A 22,935-nucleotide genomic window follows, 5' to 3' on the forward strand; every position below is an offset into this window, starting at 1 on the left:
TAAACTCTCTATTGTAGGCCAATTTTGAATCGTTTATATTGCATATAATTTCTATCGCCCATTCGTAACACAGAGTGAATATAATTGTCAAAGACATGTTGCCTTCAAGTCTGGCTGACGGCAAGGGTTTCCGAGAACTAATGGGATTTATTGAGCCAGGATATCGTATTCCCTCCAGAAAAACATTGACCAACCGTTTGGAGCAACAGTTTGCTGAGAAGAAGGCTGAGTTCAAAAGGAAGCTAGCTACTGTTGACATTGCTTTAACCGCTGACTGCAGGACTGCCTTAACTACGGAGAGCTACATTACAGTGACATGTCACTACATTGAGGAAGACTGGCAAGTGAAATCGGCAGTCCTTCTCACAGAGTTTTTCAGAGAGACACACTGCCGACAATTTGGCTGATAAACTAAAGGAATCCGTGGATGATTGGGGGCTAGCTGGCCGAGTAGTTGCTTGTGTGCATGATGACACCATTGCATTTACATTGCATTTAGTCATTTAGCAGACGCTATTATCCAGAGCGACTTACAGTAAGTACAGGGACATTCCCCCCGAGGCAAGTAGGGTGAAGTGCCTCGCCCAAGGACACAACGTCATTTGGCATGGCCGGGAATCGAACTGGCAGCCATCAGATTACCAGCCCGATTCCCTAACCACTCAGCCATCTGACTCCAACACCAGGAATATAGTTGCGGCAAATGATCCCACTCGAGTGAGTTGGCAGTCACTCCCATGCTTTGCAGATCCTTTACAGTTACCCATCAATGATGGCTTTGCTATTGACTTGCATAGGGTCATCGCAGCAAAACGCGATGGAATTCGGTCTGTGATATGTTTGAAAGGTTAATGGAACAACGATGGGCTGTCACTGCAGTGCTGTCCGATCGTAGAGTGACTAAAATCCAAAATGCCAGAACTCTCGAGATGAAAGATGAACACTGGCAGCTAATGGAAGACTCCTTAACAGTGTTGAAGGCACTTAAGTGTGACACAACTGTTTCCGGGAGTACAACGGCACTTAGGAATGATTGGCTGGACCTGATGTTAGTTTCCCCCAGGATCACAATGACTCTTATTGAGAGACTTGTTGCTCTTGTTGGTTTGTTGTAACTGACTGTAAATGATTGTACTCGCTGTGAAATATATTATTGTTGCTTGCTTTTTCCACAGGTACACTCCTGTCAGAAGGAGCTTCAACTCCCACCTCCGGGAGAGCTTCGATCATGTCTGGCGGGGGTGGGGACATTGAGTCCGAATGGGCCATGTTCCGGGCCTCCATTGTTGAAGCGGCTGACCGGAGCTGCGGCCGCAAGGCGCATGTCGCTGCCGGAGGTGAGGGATGCCGTCAAGCTAAAGAAGGAGGCCTATCGGACTTTATTGGCCGGTAGGACTCCAGAGGCAGGAGTGGGAGGAGTTTGGCGAGGCCATGGAGAATGACTTCCGAATGGCTTCAAAAAGGTTCTGGACCACCTTCCGGCGACTCAGGAGAGGGAAGCAGTGCTCTGTCAACACTGTATACAGTGGGGATGGTGCGCTGCTGACCTCGACGTCTTGGATTGGTGGAAGGATTACTTCGAAGACCTCTTAATTCCACCAACACACTTTCCGACGTGGAGGCAGAGTCTGGGGACATCAGGGGGGGCCCTTCTATCTCTGGGGCTGAGGTCGCCGAGGTGGTTGAAAAGCTCCGCGGCGGCAGGGCCCCTGGGGTGGATGAGGTCCACCCGGAATTTCCTTAAGGCTCTGGATGTTGTAGGGGCTGTCTTGGTTGACACGGCTCTGCAAGATTGCGTGGACATCGGGGACAGTGTCTCTGGACTGGCAGACCGGGGTGGTGGTTCCCCTCTTTAAAAAGGGGGACCAGAGGGTGTGCTCCAACTTTAGGGGGATCACACTCCTCAGCCTCCCTGGGAAAGTCTATTCAGGGGTCCTGGAGAGGAGGGTCCGTCGGATTGTCGAACCTCGGATTCAGGAGGAGCAATGTGGTTTTCGTCCTGGCCGTGGAACAGTGGACCAGCTCTTTACTCTCCGAGTCCTGGAGGGTAACATGGGAGTTCGCCCAACCAGTCTACACGTTTTGGGGATTTGAAAAAAAAGTTTGACGGTGTCCCTCGAGGGCTCATGTGGGGGGTGCTCCGACAGTACGGGGTACCGGATTCCCTGATCGAGGCTGTCCGGTCCCTGTACGACCGGTGCCAGAGTTTGGTCCGCATTACCGGTAGTAAGTCTAACTTGTTCCCGGTGAGGGTTGGACTCTGCCAGGGCTGCCCTTTGTCACCAATTTTGTTCATTACTTATATGGACAGAATTTCTAGGTGCAGCCAGGGCGTTGAGGGGATCTGGTTTTGTGACCTCAGGATACGCTTCATCGGGCTGCGACCTTCAGCTCTCACTGGAGCGGTTCGCAACCGAATGCGAAGCGGCTGTGATGCGAATCAAGTATCTCGGGGTCTTGTTCACGAGTGGGGGAGGAATGGAGCGCGAGATCGACAGGCGGATCAGTGCGGCGTCCGCAGTGATACGGGCTCTGCATCGGTCCGTCGTGGTGAAGAAGGAGCTGAGTCGAAAGGCGAAGCTCTCTATTTACCAGTCGATCTACGCTACCACCCTCACCTATGGTCACGAACTATGGGTAGTGACCGAAAGAACGAGATCGCGAATACAAGCGGCCGAAATGAGCTTTCTCTGCAGGGTGTCCGGGCACTCCCTTAGAGATAGGGCGGAGGTCGGCAACCTGCGCCGCAAAAATATGAAAATGGAAAAAGATGGTGTTAACATATTTTTTGTTTTAACCTCTTAAGGAGTAGCGTCACAGATATGTGATAGTTTGAAAGCGGGCCCCATAGAGTACCGTTACACGTGTGATTCTGAACATTCCAACCTACTATTTTCAGATAGACAAAAACTATATGACAAACGGACATTTCAGCCTGACGTCACAACAACAAATATCTTACTTCCGGGTGGATAACGTTGATTTTTGCTAGCCATGGTTAACCTTAACAAGCCATTGAAGCCAACAGGATATTCCATGTCATTTAACCACTAACACGTTTTATGATTATTATGATTATAACAAGTTTCATGATAAAGCTTGTGAACTGAAAAACGAGACGTTCCCGATGTCGTTGCTGTAGATATTGTTAGCGAATAACGGTAATATTGTAACGTGTATCAAACTCGTAGTGACTGAGATCGCTAGCTACTGCTGTAGCTACAATATCCAAATTATCGATTAAAGATTTTCTGGACTGCGTGAGCTTTCTAGCTATCTGTCTGGACAAAATCATTTCCCTTCAGGGGTAAATAAAGTGCCTATCCATCTTATTGACTATGGAAACTTTATCATATGGCTTAAAATTTTACAATGAGGAGGCTAACAAGTAACACTAGTAGGAAGTAGCATTGCTGCGAGTGTTATGCTAGGTTGCTAGGTAACAGATGCTAGATAGCTTTTTTATGAATGCTCATTATTAGAGCTGTCAAACGATAAAAATATTTAATCGCGATTAATCGCATTAATGTCATAGTTAACTCGCGATTAAATCGCACATTTTTATCTATTCTAAATGTCCCTTGATTTCTTTTTAATGCTCTTATCAACATGGAAAAGTGGTTCGGATTGTGTTTTTTCAAAGTTTTTTCAATTTTTCAAAGTTTTTTTTCAATCGAAAACAACATTGCAATCGCCTGGCTTTGACGAGCGGGCGGGGAAGTCGCATCAGCTGTGTGCTTGGCCATCAAAATGGTGTTTTAGACTCCACGACGTGCTGCGATGATAGCTCAGTTCACAACGACAGAACACACTGATCACTTTGGTCTTGTCAATGGAACCATTTGGCAACCTTTTAAAAGTAAACTTTCCATTCAGAATCTTATTGGCATCCATTTTGGCGTCTGGCGCTGGCAATCAACAAAAAACGTAACGTTAGCCTACTACCAGAGAATGTATAATATCCGTAAACGGGCTCTGCTACTACTCTTTAGCCGGCTCGCAAGCCCAAACAAGTGTGTGTGGCGTGCCTGTTGTTTTGTTTCCGGTCTAGCTACATCTGGTGCGGTATTAACGTTTTTCTAACGTCTAACACAATGTGTAAAAAACGACAAAGTTTGCTAGCTCAAAAAGAGCGTTAATCGAGAATAGCACGGAAACGTGCTTCACAGCGCAGTTGAGATTGCGTGTGTGCGTCCTTGAGAACTGTAAATCGGATAACTTATGTTTTCAGTTCATTAAAGCCTGTTATTGTATTAGTCTACAGTTATTGCAAATTTAAGTTAACTGGTGATTTTCGTTGTTGTTTGTATTCGTTTGTATTCTTCCCCTGCTAGCATAATTACATGTCTGTTGATTCGACTAGCGATTGCTACCCTTGCTCACGTTTGTATTTTAGGTGCATTATTATGCTTAAGTAGTTTTTATTAATAGTGGGTATATTGTTATTATTTGCTACAGAATGCTTAGCCTATCAAGATCAAATGAAGCCGACAGTGTACATGCTTTCGAGTACCTTGATCGATGTAGCTTGATCTCACAATTTACAATAAGTTATTACGTCAATTATTAATTGGCAGCATATTTCTGCCATTTAGAACATACTTTAAGTAGCCTAACTGTATTGCTTTACGGAAAATAGGAAAAGAATATATGCAATATTACATTTGTTATTAGACCATTACATTAACTTACTCCAAAATATAGGGTTAGAACTTTATTTCAGCCGAGGGGGAGGGGGGGGGGGGGGGGGGGGGGGGGGGGGGCGGACAGACCTGCCCCCACTGCTAAAAAATATCCAAGGGGAAACACTGTTATCATTTTGATAGTAGGCTATTATAGCTAATATAGACACTTAGAGCATGTGTTTCCTTCATTATAAGGCTTAGAATTTTTTGCGGCTCCAGACAGAATTGTTTTTGTTTGTCCAATATGGCTCTTTCAACATTTTGGGTTGCCGACCCTTGAGATAGGGTGAGAAGCTCGGTCATCCGGGAGGGGCTCAGAGTAGAACCGCTGCTCCTCCGCGTCGAGAGGAGCCAGCTGAGGTGGCTCCGGCATCTGATCAGGATGCCTCCTGGACGCCTCCCTGGTGAGGTGTTCTGGGCACATCCCACTGGGAAGACGCCCTGGGGAAGACCCAGGACACGCTGGAGGGACTATGTCTCTCGGCTGGCCTGGGAACGCCTCGGGGTCCCCCAGGAAGAGCTGGTGGAAGTGGCCGGGGAGAGGGAAGTCTGGGCCTCCCTGCTTAGGTTGCTGCCCCCGCGACCCGACCCCCGGACAAGCGGCAGATGACGATGACGACGACACTCTTGCACTTTTGAGGTTCTTGCTGTTTAATTGTAACTTGTCTAACTACATGCTCTTATTGTTCTTCCCTTTGGGATTTCACAATGTATGCTTCATGTTTGGCTACCCGCAATGTTTGGGGGGTAGCCAATCTCGTAGTTATGATCAGTGACCTATGCACATTTGTAAAACTCTCAATCTCAAGCACATACCCAATCACTTTCAGCCTGTTAAATGTTCATCTTAAGAGTGATGGAGGATCCTCCAAAATAGAAGTGTTCAAGGCCAAAGTGGGGTCTCTTTTTTCTGCCTCTGCAGAAAATTCGGACAACTTCCCTTCAACGTTGCCCGCAATAATTGCTATGATCTTAGACCCTTGCCACAAACTCCGATTGCCACAAACCTTGCCACAAACATTTGGGATTTTTCAAACCTTCACAAAGGTTGACTTTGAAGAATGCATTACTGGATATCGTGGCCACCACTACTGTTGAACAGATTAATGCAACTGAGAGCACAGGAGCACTGCCGCAAAGAGGTGTTACTGCAAGTGCCATAGCTGCGCTTTTGGATGACAATTACACAGCTCGTTCAAATGATGTAGATGCAGAATTGGATAGCTACCTCAACGACCAGCCACCTCCGCTGGATTCAAATCCCAGAGACTGGTGGAAAAACAACGCAGAGAGATACCCAAAACTAGCTAAATTGGCACAGTGCAATCTATGTACACCTGCGACCTCCGTTCCGTCTGAACAAGTTTTTTCAGCTGCCGGACTGACAGTGAACTGACTGCGCACACGTCTTACCCCAGAACATGTGAATATGTTGATTTTCATGAAAAAGAACACATAGATGGGCCTGTGATTGGTAATGTATGCCCAAGCAGTCCATGCAGGCAGATGTTTAATAGCCTGATGTTTGTTAGCCATTTCTCATAGCCTACAGTAGGCTAACCTGTAAGGTAGCTAATAAGTTGCCACGACTGTCAGTTAAAAACAATGATTTAATATGGCATTAAGCCATGTTGTGTTATTATTCTTGTGTATTTGTGTCCAGTCTGATGACCAGTCAACTTTGCTCATAGTTTTACGTTAAGTAGCCTAGGCTAAGTTAAAACTCAATTGTCAAATAATTAGGCTTCCGCCAGCGTCGAGAAGCCTGACGTTTAAAACGATGGATGTAAGTCATTAGACCGTGTTTATTTTTTTTGAAAAATTATTTTCGAATGTTATTATTATTTATTCATTTTTCAAAGGTCTATGCTGTAGCCAGGTAGTGATGTGTTGCAATCGCTACCCGTTAAAATCCGACTGATGGCATTATGCGCTGTGAAACTAAACTTGGCTACAAAATGTAATTTTTCCTTAATAAAGCTATTTTTGAGAAATATCAGTCCTGTTGTGTGCGTGTTTGACCTTAATGCGTGTGGGGGTGATGGGTGGGGGAAAACCCATGGAGGGGGGGGTGACTTCATGCCTTAGCAAATAATCGATTAATTGTTCAATAATGTTATTAATAGTCGAACATGAAAACTCCTGTAAAGTCCCATCACTACAGGAAACTATAAAGTTCAGTGAGTGGGCAACGCCCATCGTGTCAGTTCACAAAAAGAATGGCGATGTAAGGATTTGTGGCGATTTTAAAGTGACAATCAACCACGTGTATAGAAAAATACCCGATCCCACGAATTGAGGACTTATTCGCATCACTTGCAGGCGAACAGCATTTCAGTAAGATGGATTCGTCTAATGCATACTTGCAAATGCCTGTTGAAGAGAAATCTCACAAAACCTTACCATTTCAACATCCAAGGGACTGTTTTGCTACAACAGACTTGCTTTTGGAATCAGGTCATCACCAGCGATTTTCCAGAGGGCCATGGACTAGGTCCTCCGGGTCTTTCGAATGTTCACTGCTATCTAGATGACATTCTTATCACAGGCCAGGACCGTATGCATCATTTAAAGAATTTTGACACAGTCCCGGGATGTTTGGAAGACTTACAACGATCTACGACATAAAAGGGAAAAATTTGGCCATGCTGCCCAAGGTCTGCACAAGACACCAGAGAAAGTCCGGGCAATCGTTGACGCACCGGCACCCACTGATATGAGTCAGCTTTGTTCATTTTAAGGGATGATTAAATATTATAGCAGATTCATTACGTATGTCGTCCATTCTCAACCCGCTGAATTCACACTGTTATCACAAAGTGTCTTGACTCTTACAATCCAGAGCTCCCCATTAGACTTGCCTGTGACGCTTCACCCTATGGGATACAGTATAATTTCACACATCCTGCCAAATAGACAAGAGAGACCTATAGCCTTTGCATTAAGGACGCTGATCAAGGCGGAGCAGAATTATGCACAGATAGAGCATGAAGCTCTTTCCATCGTTTTCGGAGTTCGTAAATTCCACCACTACTTGTATGGCAGGAAGTTCACGCTCCTCACAGATCATCGACCGCTGACCACAATTCTGAGCCCGAGCAAAGCTATACCATCTATGGCTGCCGCGAGAATGCAGCAATGGGCTTTACTGTTGGCTGCTCACGATTACAAACAGTACAGAGAGGCAGCACGCCACTGTAATGCTGATGGGTTGTCACACCTGCCACTGCCTAGACAAAAGAAATGACTAATGATGTGGACAGTTTTCACATCAACCACATGGAAGCCTTACCTGTGAGCAGCAAGGAGATCTGCAGAGAAAGTAAGACAGATCCTATCATTGCCCGGGTACTGGAGATGGAATCTACAGGTCGTTTCCCTTGGGTCCAGGATGTGGACAGCACCCTGATGCCATTCATCAGTAGGAAGGATGAACTGACCCTCCAGCAAGGGTACCTTGTGGGGTATCCACGTCATCATCCCTCCAAAACTGAGACACTGCGTGTTGTCTGAGCTACACGGACGGGAGTCAGGTGGCTGAGCGGTCAGGGAATCGGGCTAGTAATCTAAAGGTCGCCAGTTCGATTCCCGGCTAGACCAAATGACGTTGTGTCCTTGAGAAAGGCACTTCAACCTACTTCGGGGGAATGTCCCTGTACTTACTGTAAGTCGCTCTGGATAAGAGCGTCTGCTAAATGACTAAATGTAATTCGTGATTATGGGAGAGGAGGTGAGAAGTGGACGCCTGGCATAGTATCCGCAGAAACCGTATGTAAAGTGTAATTCAGCCAGATAACCTAAATAGGATTATATGTATACCCTATGCAAAATTATATGAATTGAATTTTCATGAAGTGTATTTGCTTCACTACATAGTCATTTGTGTGTAAGCGCAATTCTTATGTCATGACATTAGCTGGAAAAATAATTTTAATGGTAATTAAGTACCCTGTTTTTTCAAAGAAAGAAAAATTCATCCTGTGCACAACGCAATGCCAAAGATTATAATATTCATTCTATTTATTCTGTGGATATAGGCTAAAGCGAACGTATGACAAATGTACGCCCAACAAGCAAAAGACATGATTGAAAGTTGACAAAACTATTGTGAAACATTATATTTAACCCGTTAATGAGTAGCGGCACAAATGAGCGAAGCTAGTTCAGACATGGCACTGGGGCAGCGCGCATCATCCGCTCATTAACAACACCTGTGTTAGCCAGCAAAAGCCCATAGGCCACGTCCGATAAGGCGGCATTAAAGGGCTGCGCGGATGCGCACAAACTCACCCCCGGTTGTTGTATGATCTGTGCTGCTGCCACCTTCCACCATCCCCTTCTATGCGACAAACGCTATAGTATGGTTTCAAAATGTACTAATTAGAAGGCTAGCAAGTAACACGAGCATGGTAGTAGCAATGCTACGAGTTAAATGCTAGGTAACTTAGCCCGGCAGCTATCTAAGCTAGCTAGCTACCATTTCAAAAAAACAAGAACAAATTATTAGTATTTTGTGATCTTAAACATAAAGTAGAAAAAAACGCACTCTCAAGCTTGCTCGTTGCTTCTTTTGACCAGTTTATTAAGATGACAGACGCGTTTCGGCCTAAGCCATTGTCAGTGTAAAACTCGTCTGTCATCTTAATAAACTGGTCAAAAGAAGCAACGAGCAAGCTTGAGAGTGCGTTTTTTTCAACTTTAAGTTACTAGTCTTTTTTCACTCGCACCCGAAATCACTTTTTATTTATTTTGGAAGCAGAGCGCGCCTATCCTTAGTGATCTTAAACATGTCGTTTATTATATTGGCTGACTTCTTCAACACTTTAACTTTGGTAATATGCAAGGAAAAGAAAAGAAAAAAACACTCCCAAAACCTTGGCACCTTGTGGAAAACATGGAATGCCGACGACAGACCCTTTTCACTAGAAGATGTCACAAAATTCCATAGTTTGATGGCTTGCATTCTGCCCACAAGGACTGCTCCAGCATTCATTGAACACGCAACAAAAATACTCAAGAAGGTACAATTTCTGGGGGAAATGATGAGGTTGTGCTTGCATCTGCTGCAGCAGGGGCAGTTTTTATTTCACCTTAAATTTTTTTTTACTGATATCAAACATTGTTCAAACAACGTTGTCACTCTGGCAGTATCTTAGCTAGATTGTGATTCAAACAGTACCATCTGCTTAGGGAAAATATGCCCCAAAAAACGTAAGAAGCTTGAAATGTATTATTTAACGTGTCCCAATAAAGTGTGTCGCATGGTTTAGTACTTAAACGCTAAGAGGTTTATTGAGATACACTATAATGCCAAAAGTATTCACTCGTCTGCCTTCACAGGCATATGAACGTGAGTGACATTCCATTCTTAAACCATAGGATTTAATATGATGTCGGCCCACCCTTTGCAGCTATAACAGCTTCAACTCTTCTAGGAAGGCTTTCCACAAGGTTTGGGAGTGTGTTTATTGACATTTTTGACCATTCTTCCAGAAGTGCATTTGTGAGGTCAGACAGATGTTGGACTTGCAATTCCAGCGAAGATACTGCCAGTGACAACATTGTCAGAATCAGCTTGTTTCAAAGGCTGTTCTTTATTAATGAAATGCAATATAAGTAAATGTAAAACATTATCACTAGAAGTAAAAAACTTGAGGGGACATTTAAGTCATAGGCCGAATCCCAACACACGTTTTACCTCTACCCCTAGCCCTTAGTTTTGCACGTTCACGTTAGAGTAAGTGGTGTCCCAATACTCTTTTTGATCGAAGGGGTATACACCCCTTAAAACCAAGTGTTTTCGGGAGCTTACTTGAAACCAAGGGGTATGTGAATCCTGCTCAACCTGGACAGATCATCCAGAGTCCCATAAATGTAATATCTTCAGCTTAAATTATTGATTAAAAAATTATGACAGTCTTGTTTTGTGGTCTACCCAGATATATTTGCCACCATGTTCTTAATTGAAACGTTTTTTTAAATCGCTAGTTTGCTACGCTAACGTTACATTGTTGATTTGCACAACAGTCCCTCTGATTAGCCTTGAATAGACTCCATGCATGTCTACAATTTTAACTAAACTCCATCAGCAGCGAATTTCGTTTGATATCAGTGCACAACACTACTTGCTTTGGAGATAAGTGATGTGTCATTTCATAGGGCTATGTATCCCTTACCCCTCAGTTTCAAGGGCTAAGGGCTAGGGGCTAGGGGTAAACTAAGGGCTGGGGGTAAGGGGTAGGGGTAAGACAGAGTATTGGGATTTGGCCTTGATACAGGTTAGGACCATTGTTACACAGGATTGCAAAGCCACCTAGAGGGTTTCTACCTATTACTATTATTGTTTTATTATTATTATTATTCCTACAATTTTTGTCTAATCTCCTTCAAAATTGTCAGAGAGGATCTTCAGACCAAGCCTCACAAAAGTTTTGAGTTTTGATTTTCGCAACCGTTTGTTATTTACAGCTAATCAAATCCAGCAACTGATCCGGCAAAAGGGAAGTGAGGTCATATCTTGACCAATCTTTGATGCATTGACTCCAAACTTGGTGTATGGACTCAGGACCCTGTTTTTCAGAGGTCCGAAACAAGCAGTGTCATTTGACCTCTGGAGGGCACTACAATAGGCAGGATTGTGTGTTGACCAATAACTGTTGATTTGTCTGTCTTATTAAGTGATCCCTTTGTGTCATGATATCTTGAGAGCGTGTGAAATGTTTGAAATGCGTGTGTCTCACGGCCAATGCAAGAGATTTGGCAGCCCTGTGGTTGTCTAAAGTTTGCAGCATATTTGTAAATGCTGGTTTTTCGACCGTGTTTAATGGCTGCATCTCTTTGGCCAGAGCCTGTTTAAGGAGAGCCTGCCCACTCCCTATTAAGCCCCATTGTACCGAATTTTGTTGCAGTTCCACCAGAGTTCCACTGGGAGTGATCGCGGTCGAGTGCAAAATGAATGGGGGTCTATGGAGCTAAACGGCAACCATTGTCTCTTTCGCCTGATTGTCGTTGATAAATCTCAGATTTGATTGTAGTTTTTGCATGTTCAACATGGATTACAGGTCAAAGGTTGAATGAACGAGTACTTATGTCCTTTCGAATTCTTACAGGGTAAGTCGTTGTTGCCCATGACAAGCTAGCATTCTGCTAACGAATGCTGATTGGTTAGTGAAGGACTGACTACGACCAGAGATCCAGCTTGATGGCATCCAAAGCAGAACCAGAATGTCAGAGCATTAGCAACATTAGCAACAACATTAGCAAGCCAAAACTCTTTCTAGCATTTGTATTGACAGGGAGAGCCTAACCTGTCAGCTGTGTTGTCGATGCCTCGAGAGAAATACCCTCGATTTTGAGGGGTATAGCTCCATAGACCTCCATTCATTTTGCACTCGACCGTTAACGCCCTCATATGGAACTTGAGTGTAACTTCAACCAGTTCAGAACCCGGAAGTTTCCCGAGAGTGGGAGTTCTCCCTTTATTAGACATTCTCTGTCTTTGGCTATATAGCGAGTTACGCCATTTCGCGCTGTCACGTTTATATTTGCACTGTCGGGAAAAGGAATCTGTAACAGAACTGTATGGAAGACCCCCAACACAGGTTGTTCACAGGTTGAAAAACTGGGTGGGATAGTTATGTATTGCTAGGTGAGACGTTAGGTTAGTTGCCTCTTTTCATCGACATACCGGCTCGTTCACGTTAATTGGCTCTCATCGCATTCGGCTTAAAGACAAAATATGACAAATGAAACCAAGTCAATTTTTACTTGTTCTTCCTAACTAGCTGTAGATGTCACAAACAGAACACTTTATAACACAGTGAGTTCACGCCTTCTCTTCACCTGTCGGTGTCCGCTCTGTGTGTATGGAGACGCTAGTCCCGCCTACGCTTTCAACACAGAAAGCAGACAAGATGACTGAGGCAGCGGGAACTACAAAAATGTTGGTGACATTCGTTCTTATGTAAAAAATAATATAATCATTATTTGTTGTTATAAAAATGATCAGTTGCAATATATCGCGGCACCCAAAATGATTGCGCTCATTTCTATATACCGTGCGATAAGTCAATATATTGACTATCGCAACAGGCCTACTTATGAGGATGTCTAAAGTTTCTTTTGGGGCATCTGACCTGCTTGGCCACCCCATTGCTGCTTGCAGGTATATTTGTGTTTTGTTTTGTGTTCTCTCCCCCCTTTTTGTCTCCTACTTCATCCATCGCACAGAACTGTACTGATGGGTTCATGCCGGTTCCCTCAGCCAACCACTTACCTGTGCATCCCATGCCGACCAATTGCCAACTCCCATCCCTACACATAAAGCCCGCTCGCTGTCACCTCAAGTCTTGTGTGTGTTTTTGACTTGTCACGTTTTATAGTGTTGAGTGTTGTCAGGGAGAGCTGTCTTGAGTTGCTTTGTCTTGAGTTTGTACGTATTTTTGTAATAGTTTCTTTTTGTACCTTTTTGTGCGTACACTCAGTGTAGTGTTTTACGTTTCAACGGCAAGGAATAAGTGGATAGGCAAGCTACCCATGGGTCTACTCTCCCATCTCGTAGTTAAAACCCTGTTGAAGAACATTAGGTAAAGAGCGAGTACTTTTGTGTAAGTAGAAGAAGCTACGAGCCAGCTAGCCTTGCTGATGTTGCTAGCCAAACTTCACTGAATGTGCCGGAAATGAAAAATGTTACTTTTGACATAAAGTTTAGCCTGTGGCATTGAAGACATCGACGCACCACACACGCTTGAGTTTAAATACATTATTTAATGTGACATAACTTACTGCACATGCAAGTCTTGAATTGCTTAAATGTATGATGCTGCCAGTACACCACGGCACGATAGATAGTACTTAAGCTACTAGTACTGTACAACAGTCTATCCCATAGAGTTCTAGTTCTATTCAGCCTAGCACATATATGCGCGTCGTATCTACTGCGTCGTCTCAGTTAAACTATCAGGGTTTGGAAATACTGCGATTTGCTAAACACACAGCTGCAAGACCCAGTGAAATGTTATGTACAACTAGCTAGCAAACTAAAGTTAGCTAGCATCGCTTACGACATTGGCTAACTCAACTTCGGTAGGCTATCCTCAGTGCAAGCTGGCCAGTGCAAGTGACAGTTGATGCTGTGTTCTCAAAGATTCTGACGCAAGTGCTAAGATTTCGTTGGCCAAGAGAAAAAGTGCTAAGATTCCAATTGGCCCAGAGAAATTTCAATTATAAGAATGATCCAATGTTTCGCAATTCTAAGCCTGCATGGCATGCAGAAGAAGGGCAGCCTACACCCCCCCCCCCCCCCCCCCCCAAACTCTCCGGTTCTACACGATTCACATAAATGACCCAATTGACCAAGAAAACGGCGATTGTCGCCGAAAAGCGACAAGTTTGCCGGTCTGAAATAAGCTTACCGTGGGAAAAGGTCCAAGTAGAACTGGCCCAGCTCCTGGCCTGATGTACTGTCCTTAACACAGTAGAGTGAGACGTCTGGGTGCCACACAGGGGCTCTTTCCACAAGTTGAAAAGAAAGGCCCAACAACTCCTGGTAGATTTCCAACAAACCCTGCGTCACCACTTCCATGGGGAAGTACTCCTTTAATTGGTTCTGGTCCACTGCATATTGGGTTTCCTCCACCTAAGAAGAGTCAGTACAGGGAAATCATGAGCAATGGCCATCCTCACAATTATATTCAGTTTAGTGTGTCGTCGGAAAAAATAAAAAAAATCCAACTTTCACAGTAATCCAACCTCCAACAGATTTTTTTTCTCTCAAAATAAATGTACTTCAATTGAAGAGGTTGGAATATGGATAATTGTTTCCAATGTGACATTAAGAAGAACTAGAAAGGGTAAGGTGTACTTGCGTCGGTTGCAGATGGGTGCGTTTTTTTTTACTTAAATTGTACAAGTCATATTTGGGTAATTTAACCTTTAGCTGCGTGAGTTCTAAATATTTCCGACTCTTCGAGTGAGTTATTTTTCCAAAACGGAAGCTAGCAAGCTTTAGTTAGCTTCCGTTACCTAGCAACCTAGCATAATACTCATAGCAATGCTACTACCTGCTAGTGTTACTTGTTAGTCTCCCAGTTGTACATTTTTAAACCATACTATAGCGTTTGTCACATCGTTTTTGTCTATCGGAAAATAGTCGGTTGGAATGTTTAAAATCACACATAAGCAACGCTACGCTGTGGGGCCCGCTTTCGAACGTATCACATATGTGCGACGCTACTCCTTAACAAGTTAAATAAGTGTGCATACATTATTTATGAAGATGATAGATTAAAAAGTTTACATTTGTTGCTGCTCATTGACACTTCAAAAATAATAAGAGTATAATGAAACAGTGTTCTCTATATATATTTATATCTATACCAGCCTCCTTCAATTCTGGTCATTGATCCTGGTCTACTCTAGCCCTGAAGGTTTTTAGATGTTTATCTGCTCCAAATGACTGGTTGTGAAAACAAAAGTTGGAAGTAAGATAAATATACTACGACTAATAAGCCCTACAACTCCCCCCCCCCCCACCTGTAACTATGGTCAGTCACTGCTGCTGTTGCTAGCCAAACTTCACTGAGGGGATCGTTCGAATGCGCCGGAAATGTAAAACATTTCTTTATGTATATTTGAGTCCACACATTCGTAGATATAGCCCTACGTTTCAACTAAACGGAAACGGATGAGGTCGAACAGATTAAATGAGCGAAAACGAGACACTACCTCCCCCCCCCATTACTGCACACTCAATTTTAATAAATATATTTTTTGACTGCTACACATGCCATAAATCATTGGAAAGATATGAGTCTTGTGATTCTATTGATATAATCAATTTCAAGATCGAGTAGCAACAGCAGGTACAATCAACATCTTTGTCCGACCACGAAAATGTCAAGTATGTGAAAGAAACATTTTCTACTTGCCTAATACGGCTCAGAGCTGTCCAGTTATGCAAAACATCCTAACAAAATGGTTCCCAAAGGTCCAAACTATCTAGCCATGTAGTATTTCGTCCAAAACCATGTATTACATCCAGAAATAGCCATGATTGCTTGTTGTATCATTTTACATTTGCCGACTGAAGAGTCCTTTCACTCACATTCATTTCATCACAGCTCTGGTTAGAATATTTACGATAGCTAAATGTCCGAATGGCCACTGCACTCTGACCTTTCGATTGACACCTCATTTGACCAAATAGGAGCTTCCATTCCCTGTACATAGCCTTCTAAAGCCAACCAGGTAATTCCCAAAATCTGTGCGTCCTGCCCCCCGCTCCCCCTAACAATGAGCTTGTTAGCCTTATAGCCAATGCAATTCTGCAACAGCCAATAGCCAAAATTATAGGTATCTTTGGATAAAGTCCAGGCGCAAAATGTCTGACAGCAAAGTTCTTTCTGCGTCAATCCTAGTGAATCAGATAAAGCACTCCAATGTGTTCATGCTTCAGTTTTTGTGTTTCAGCAATACTAATGAGGGATTTAGCTATGATATATGATAGTTATAAGTACCGCCTTTCATTAGAGATAAATTATGAAAGATAATACCTTTTTATCCTAAGTATTAGTACCCTTAGTAACCTTGGTTACAAAGGGTCCTTTTGGAGTCCCCAGAAGGCCCTTTGATAAAACGCCTGGATGTACTATTAGAAAAACACGTGTCAAATATGAATATATTGTGGTATTATATTTGACTTTTGACTTGAATTAGTTAAGGCTTCATGCTGTGGTCCATTTTTGTCTTCCAGCTAATACCTACCACCTCTAGGCCTCTTCAGGCATGTTTTCAAAACAAAATCCAGGCGGAAATAAATACTTTCGATTTCATTGTGTTCAAGCTTCTATTACTCAACACCAGTATGACTTACAACAGGGGCAATAACGTCAGTGTTACCTTTCAAAAGAGACCACAATCATGCATGTAGTCCAAATGATTCAAGAACAGCAATTTACTTTGGGTATGCCGTTTTTAGGCATTTTTGTGAATTTGACAGGATTAAGAAGAGGTTAATGTGACATTACTTACTGTTACGGCTCCCACTCCTGCCTGTAGGTGTGTGTGTTGTTACTGTGTCCCTGCTGTTTCTGGTTTTACTCACCATCCTAGTTCCCCACTACATCATTCCGACAGGTTTGACGTGGGTAGAAACATCGCCCTTGTTCCACCATTTAGAGAATCCAAGGTGGATTCCTACTTTAGGTGTTCCTGTGACGGTGCTGGTAATGATGTCGGAGTGCGCGCCCCGACGTCAAGATCCGGCCCTGAGGCGGCTGTGTCTAATCGGGCCTAATTAGACACTGTCGTCATAGATAAAAGTGTGTTCTGCTTGGCGTATGGGGAAGAGGGGCGAGTCGCGCTGGGCGGCTGTTTATTTGTCCAGATGTGTAAAAGGAGAAGGGATTTAGTGTAGAGACCCATGGGTATACACCTCAACACGTAGATAACCAATGTTATGCACAGTAGTTTAGGATGATCTCTATGATCCTATATGTTTGATTTTGTTACTTTTCTAGTGGTGTGTTAACGTGGTATCGTTTGTGTTTCATGCACATTGCAATGGCGGCTGTCCCAAGCTTTTATTGATGCTCCTGAAGAGGAGTTATTGCGTCAGTGTCGCAAGGAGGATCTATGTGCCTTGGCTAGTCACTATCCGATACCAGTGTCGAAACAGCTCCTCAAACCCGAGCTGACTGAGGCATTATTACGTGGTTTGGTGGGCATACAGGTGTTAATGTCCACGGAACGACCAAAGGAAGCCGACGCTGCTTTGGGTATACAGGATGTGAAGACTCCTCTATCGTCGCCACGACCGGGTTCTACCCCTGGTTCACCCGAACAGGCTCGCTTAAAAGTGCGCCTTACACGCCTACAGATAGAAAGGGAGGAAAGGGCCCGGCAGGGTGAGCTTGCTCATCAACTTGAGATGCGAAGGCTGGAGATTGACGGTGCGCGTAAAGGATGCGTCAGTAGGATTTAAGGGCACAGAATGTGATGCCACCGAACCCTGCTGTTTCTGGTTTTACTCACCATCCTAGTTCCCCACTACATCATTCCGACAGGTTTGACGTGGGTAGAAACATTGCCCTTGTTCCACCATTTAGAGAATCCAAGGTGGATTCCTACTTTAGTGTGTTCGAACCATAGCAGCATATATGCGCTGGCCTACAGATGTGTGGCCTTTGTTGTTGCAATGCAAACTTTCCGGTAAAGCCCAAGATGTAGTGTCCGCTTTATCTCTGGAGGAGAGCTTGCGGTATGATTGTGTAAAGTCCGCGGTTCTTCGTGCGTACGAGTTAGTGCCGGAGGCTTACCGGCATAGGTATAGGAATTACCATAAAGCCCCTACAAAATCGTATGTGGACTTTACCAGAGAGAAAGAGACCCTCTTTGACAGATGGTGCAATGCCAGCAAGGTTACTGATTTCGTTACCCTCAGAGTCCTTGTTCCTTTGGAGGAGTTCAAGAACGGCCTGCCTGAATGGTTGGTGTTGCATCTGAATGAACAAAAGGTAGTATCGTTAGCACAAGCAGCGGTATTGGCAGACGAGTTTGTGCTCACGCATAAGACTGTGTTCACGGCTCCTCAACGTGAGCCAGCTCGTGAGTTAGATGAAAGACGTTTCTTTGCTCATCCTGCTAAACAAAGAGAGGAACGTATAGGGAACAATTACCAGCGCCCCAGAGAGGAACGGGAATGTTACTATTGCCATCGTAGAGGCCATGTCCTAGCAGACTGTTGGGCATAAAAAAACTGCCAGACTCCCTCATCACCAAAAGCACCTGTGAAAGGCATGGGTTTGCTTTGCTCATCGCCTCAGTTAGTGTCTCAGCAGGGTGATAATACGCAACCTGATCCCGACCCCAGTTATCTACCCTTTATATTAACGGGATCCGTGTCACTAACGGGAGAGTCACAGGACGAGCAGACCATTCACATTTTGAGAGACACTGGTGCAGCCCAGTCGATAATTCTCTCAGATGTCTGGCCTTGGTCGGTAGACTCCTCCTGTGGATCCAAGGTGCTGTTGCAAGGTATCGGGATGGAATACTCTGCTGTGCCCTTACATAACGTGTACATATCGTCCACTTTGGTAAACGGACGGTTTAAAGTGGGTGTACAGGATTCCCTTCCAGTAAAGGGGAAATGATATTGCGGGTGGTCGAGTGATGCCTGTTATTGAAGTGTTGGATGTGCCTGAAGTGAGGTCAGGTCCTGATGCTATGCATAATCAGTTTCCCTGTGTTTTTCCATCATGTGTAATGACGCGTGCCCAGTCGCGTCTAGATGAAGACCCCAGTGATTTATATGACACAGTGGTTGCGAACAGCCTTACAGACGGGGGTAAGGATGTTGTTGGCATCAATGTCACAAAACCTCTGTGTGCTTAGTCTCCCTCCTGAGGAAGGTGGCTGATAATCCTGGAGATTGTTTTAAACTGCCGGTTACACGCGCACAATTACGATACAATTAATGTTGTCTTCAGGGAAGAGGCAGACGCTAAGAGAGCAGCATACTTTTTAGACAATAGTCTGTTAATGCGTAAGTGGACTTTCCGTACTGGCTCTGATATAGTTGGCGCCGAAAATGGCTGCCTAGGTAGGCTCTCCTGCCAAAGTAAATTCTTTGTCTGTGCAAACTTTCATGGCGAATAAACACCTATTCTGATTCTGATAGGGATTGGAGTACCATGTACCAAATCGTAATGCCCATGGCGTTCCGATATAACATCCTGTCCCTTGCTCATGACATTCCGTGGGCTGGTCATCTGGGCATAACAAAAACATACAACCGTGTGCTCAGGCATTTCTTTTAGCCTGCTCTGAAGACTGATGTGTCTAGTTTTTGCCGTACCTGTCACATATGCCAAGTTACTGGTAAACCCAACCAGACTATTCGACCAGCTCCACTGGGACCAATCCCAGTCATGGGGGAACCTTTCGAAAGAGTGATGTTTGATTGTGTTGGTCGCTTACCAAGGACTAAGACTGGTAATAAATGAAGCATAGCGCAAGTTCAGTCAGGCAAGACCTATCCCTGCACTCGGGCATACTCAATAATGTCCACTACTCACTCCTCCCGCTAAGAGCGCTCTACTTCCTCTGTTCCTATGTCGGGCTTTCATTTGGGTTCACTTCGAGTTGCGCTCCCGTCTATTAATTAACGCTGTCACATGATCCCGTGCCTTTTAAATACGAGTCTCTCCCTGTGTAGTTTGTCCATGCTATCAAGTGCACGACCCTCCACCTCCCCGTCGCCACCCGGTTCCTCATCTGCTCTTCAACTCGTTTATCGTCGGCTGCCGCCACCGCCACCAGTGTCTGGACTCCGTGGGGGATTCTTCTTCGGATGTTGGGCAGGTGCCCGTTGATCTATAATTCCCCGGGGTCTAAGCTCCAAACATTGTAGTACATTTATCATTCTGAAATAAACATATTTCACTCATCCCAGGTCTCTCCTGATTGAAATATTTACTTACAATGATGTGTTCAGCTACAAGTAATCCAGAGGCTATTCTTCTTCGATCCATCACGACTAAAGTGATTCTGAGAGCTCTGACAAAGTTCTTTTCAACGTTCGGGCTGCCGAAGATCGTGCAGATGGATCAAGGCTCAAATTTTCGTTCCAAAATGTTTAACCATGTCATGAGCACGCTCTCGATATCCCACATAGTATCAAGTGGCACGAGACTTACGTTGACGTTCCGGCGTGCCAACAACATAACTAGTAGCTACTGCAACTCGCTGCTCGCCGGTCTCCCAGCATGCGCAACCCGCCCTTTTCAGAGGATTCAGAATGCAGCGGCACGCCTGTTCTACAATCTACCCAGACGCTCCCACGTTACTCCGCTCCTCATTTCCCTCCACTGGCTACCCATCACGGCCCGCATCATGTTCACATGGTTTGCCATGTGAACATGCTTAAACTCTATCAGGAAAGAGAAGTGTCCCCTACATCAAGCACTATCCCACCAACAGGACCCGCTGTTTTGGTGGCTCCTAAGGGTGTGTTGCTAACCTCTGTCCTTATCACTGACGTTGATGAGGATGGATTGATCCTACGCAATGCCCCACAACAATGTGTTCGGTTGGACGATTCCCAGCAGTTAAAGGCGCTACCAAATCTGTTGACGCATTTGGAGGATGTTCATAGAAACGACGTCCTACGGTTAGTTGGTGCCTATCCCTGTTTGTTCAGCGATGTTCCAACTCGCACCTCTGTGTTGACTCATGACATTAATGTGCAGGGTAAAACCCCTATCAAACAGCATGCGTACCGCGTGAACATGTTTAAGCGATCAGTCATAAGGACTGAGGTGGACTACTTGAAGAGAACTGGCCTTGTGGTGCCCAGCTCAAGTCCATGGAGCTCCCCTTGCTTGCTTGTCCCTAAACCTGACGGTACCCATAGCTTCTGTACGGATTACAGAAGAGTAAACGCAGTCACTCTGCCTGACTCATATCCTTTGCCCCGGTTAGATGACTGCATAGACACTATTGGTTCTGCTGTGTTTGTAACCAATCTTGATTTGTTAAAGGGATACTGGCAAGTACCCCTTACCTCTCGTGCTTCGGAGATCTCAGCTATTGTTACTCCTGATGATTTCCTGCAGTATACGGTGATGGCCTTTGGTATGTGCAATGCCCCTGCAACGTTTCAGAGACTGGTTAACACCGTCCTAACGGGCGTTCCAAATTGCTCAGCATATTTTTATGATATGGTGGTGTTTTCGGCAACGTGGTGTGAACATGTGAAGTCGCTTACCAAGGTGTTTGAACATTTAGCAGGTGCCAATCTGACCCTGAATTTGGCTAAGTGCGAGTTTGGGAAGGCAACAGTCACGTATCTCGGCAAACAGGTTGGCCGGGGAGAAGTACGTCCCGTAGCTGCTAAGGTCTCTGCTATTGCTGTGTTTCCTCCTGTCACTAGGCGTGAGTTGCACAGATTCTTGGGGATGACTGGATACTATCGTGGTTTTGGCCGGAACTTCTCTTCTGTGGCTGCCCCTTTGACGGCTTTACTTAGTCCGTTAGCATTTTTTTGAGGTGTACCTGGGTTCCACGACGCTTCCTATTGTGGGGTTTACTGATCATAACCCCCTTATATTTTTACAACGCATGTACAACAATAACCATCGTCTTAAGCGCTGGTCAATGATGGTCCAAGGTTTCAATCTGGAGATCCATCACAAGAAAGGGTCAGAGAACGTGGTTGCTGACGTATTGTCATGTGTGTGATGTTACTCTGTGCGGTCATTGCATTTTCTTTTTTGGTGCGTTTTCTTTTGCTAAACCCAAACCTATGGGTTTGTGCTTTATGGGTGGGGGTGTTACGGCTCCCATTCCTGCCTGTAGGGTGTGTGTGTTGTTTGTGTGTATTGTCTGTAGGTGTTCCTGTGACGGTGCTGATGTCGGAGTGCGCGCCCCGACTTTGAGATCCGGACCTGAGGCGGCTGTATCTAATCGGGCCTAATTAGACAATGTCGTCATAGATAAAAGTGTGTTCTGTTTGGCGTATGGGGAAAAGGGGCGAGTCGCGCTGGGCGGCTGTTTATTTGTCCAGATTTGTAAAAGGAGAAGGGAGATAGTGTAGAGACCCATGGGTATACTCCTCAACACGTAGATAACCAATGTTATGCACAGTAGTTTAGGAGTGGTTCCACCTGCACCTTTTGTAACTTAGCGTTTAGTGTAGTCAGGTTAGGACGGTAATGCTAGGTTAGTTAGTGGTTTTCCAACAGGACTGTTTTCGGTCCTTAGCCAGGGCTCCAGACTAACTTTTTTTTTTTTTTTACTAGGAGCACAGTAGCCCCTGACTGAAAATTTTAGGAGCGCAAGCAGTACATTTAGGCGCACACCTTATATTGACCTGCAATGCATTTATTAATGTAACTAGAGAGGGTACAATTCAGTGGCAATTTTTAACCTGATGCTGGTAGTTCATGAAGAAAGGGACATCCTTGGTTTTTTCATTAATTCAATATTTTGCATAATAATACATAAAAGTATTAATTGTTATCCAGTGAAATTTTGGATTTATATTAGCAAGGGGTTTAGAACTTTTGCAAGGCACTGTATTCATGTCACATTCTCATTGGGGTCTCTAAATGTCTGATCCTAGAATCGCCCCTGGTACAATTTCTGGGGACATAGACACGTTAATGTGATTGGCTACAATTGGAAGAGACGATCTGATAGGCTGCAGGGAATATACTTTAGAAAAAATGCATTTGTGAATCAAAGCGCG

General features: G+C 44.5%; 1 protein-coding gene across 1 annotated transcript in view; it reads right to left on the minus strand.

Moving 5' to 3' along the window:
* Positions 1 to 22,935, minus strand: part of thop1 (thimet oligopeptidase 1) — a 73,427-nt gene that overhangs the window by 23,671 nt on the left and 26,821 nt on the right. The window contains exon 6 of the mRNA XM_047050005.1: positions 14,099 to 14,322. Within this exon, the coding sequence (XP_046905961.1) occupies positions 14,099 to 14,322 (224 nt within the window). The remainder of the gene's footprint in view (positions 1 to 14,098; positions 14,323 to 22,935) is intronic.

This window comes from Hypomesus transpacificus, chromosome 26, assembly GCF_021917145.1.
Source record: "Hypomesus transpacificus isolate Combined female chromosome 26, fHypTra1, whole genome shotgun sequence".
NCBI classification, from domain to species: Eukaryota; Metazoa; Chordata; class Actinopteri; order Osmeriformes; family Osmeridae; genus Hypomesus; species Hypomesus transpacificus.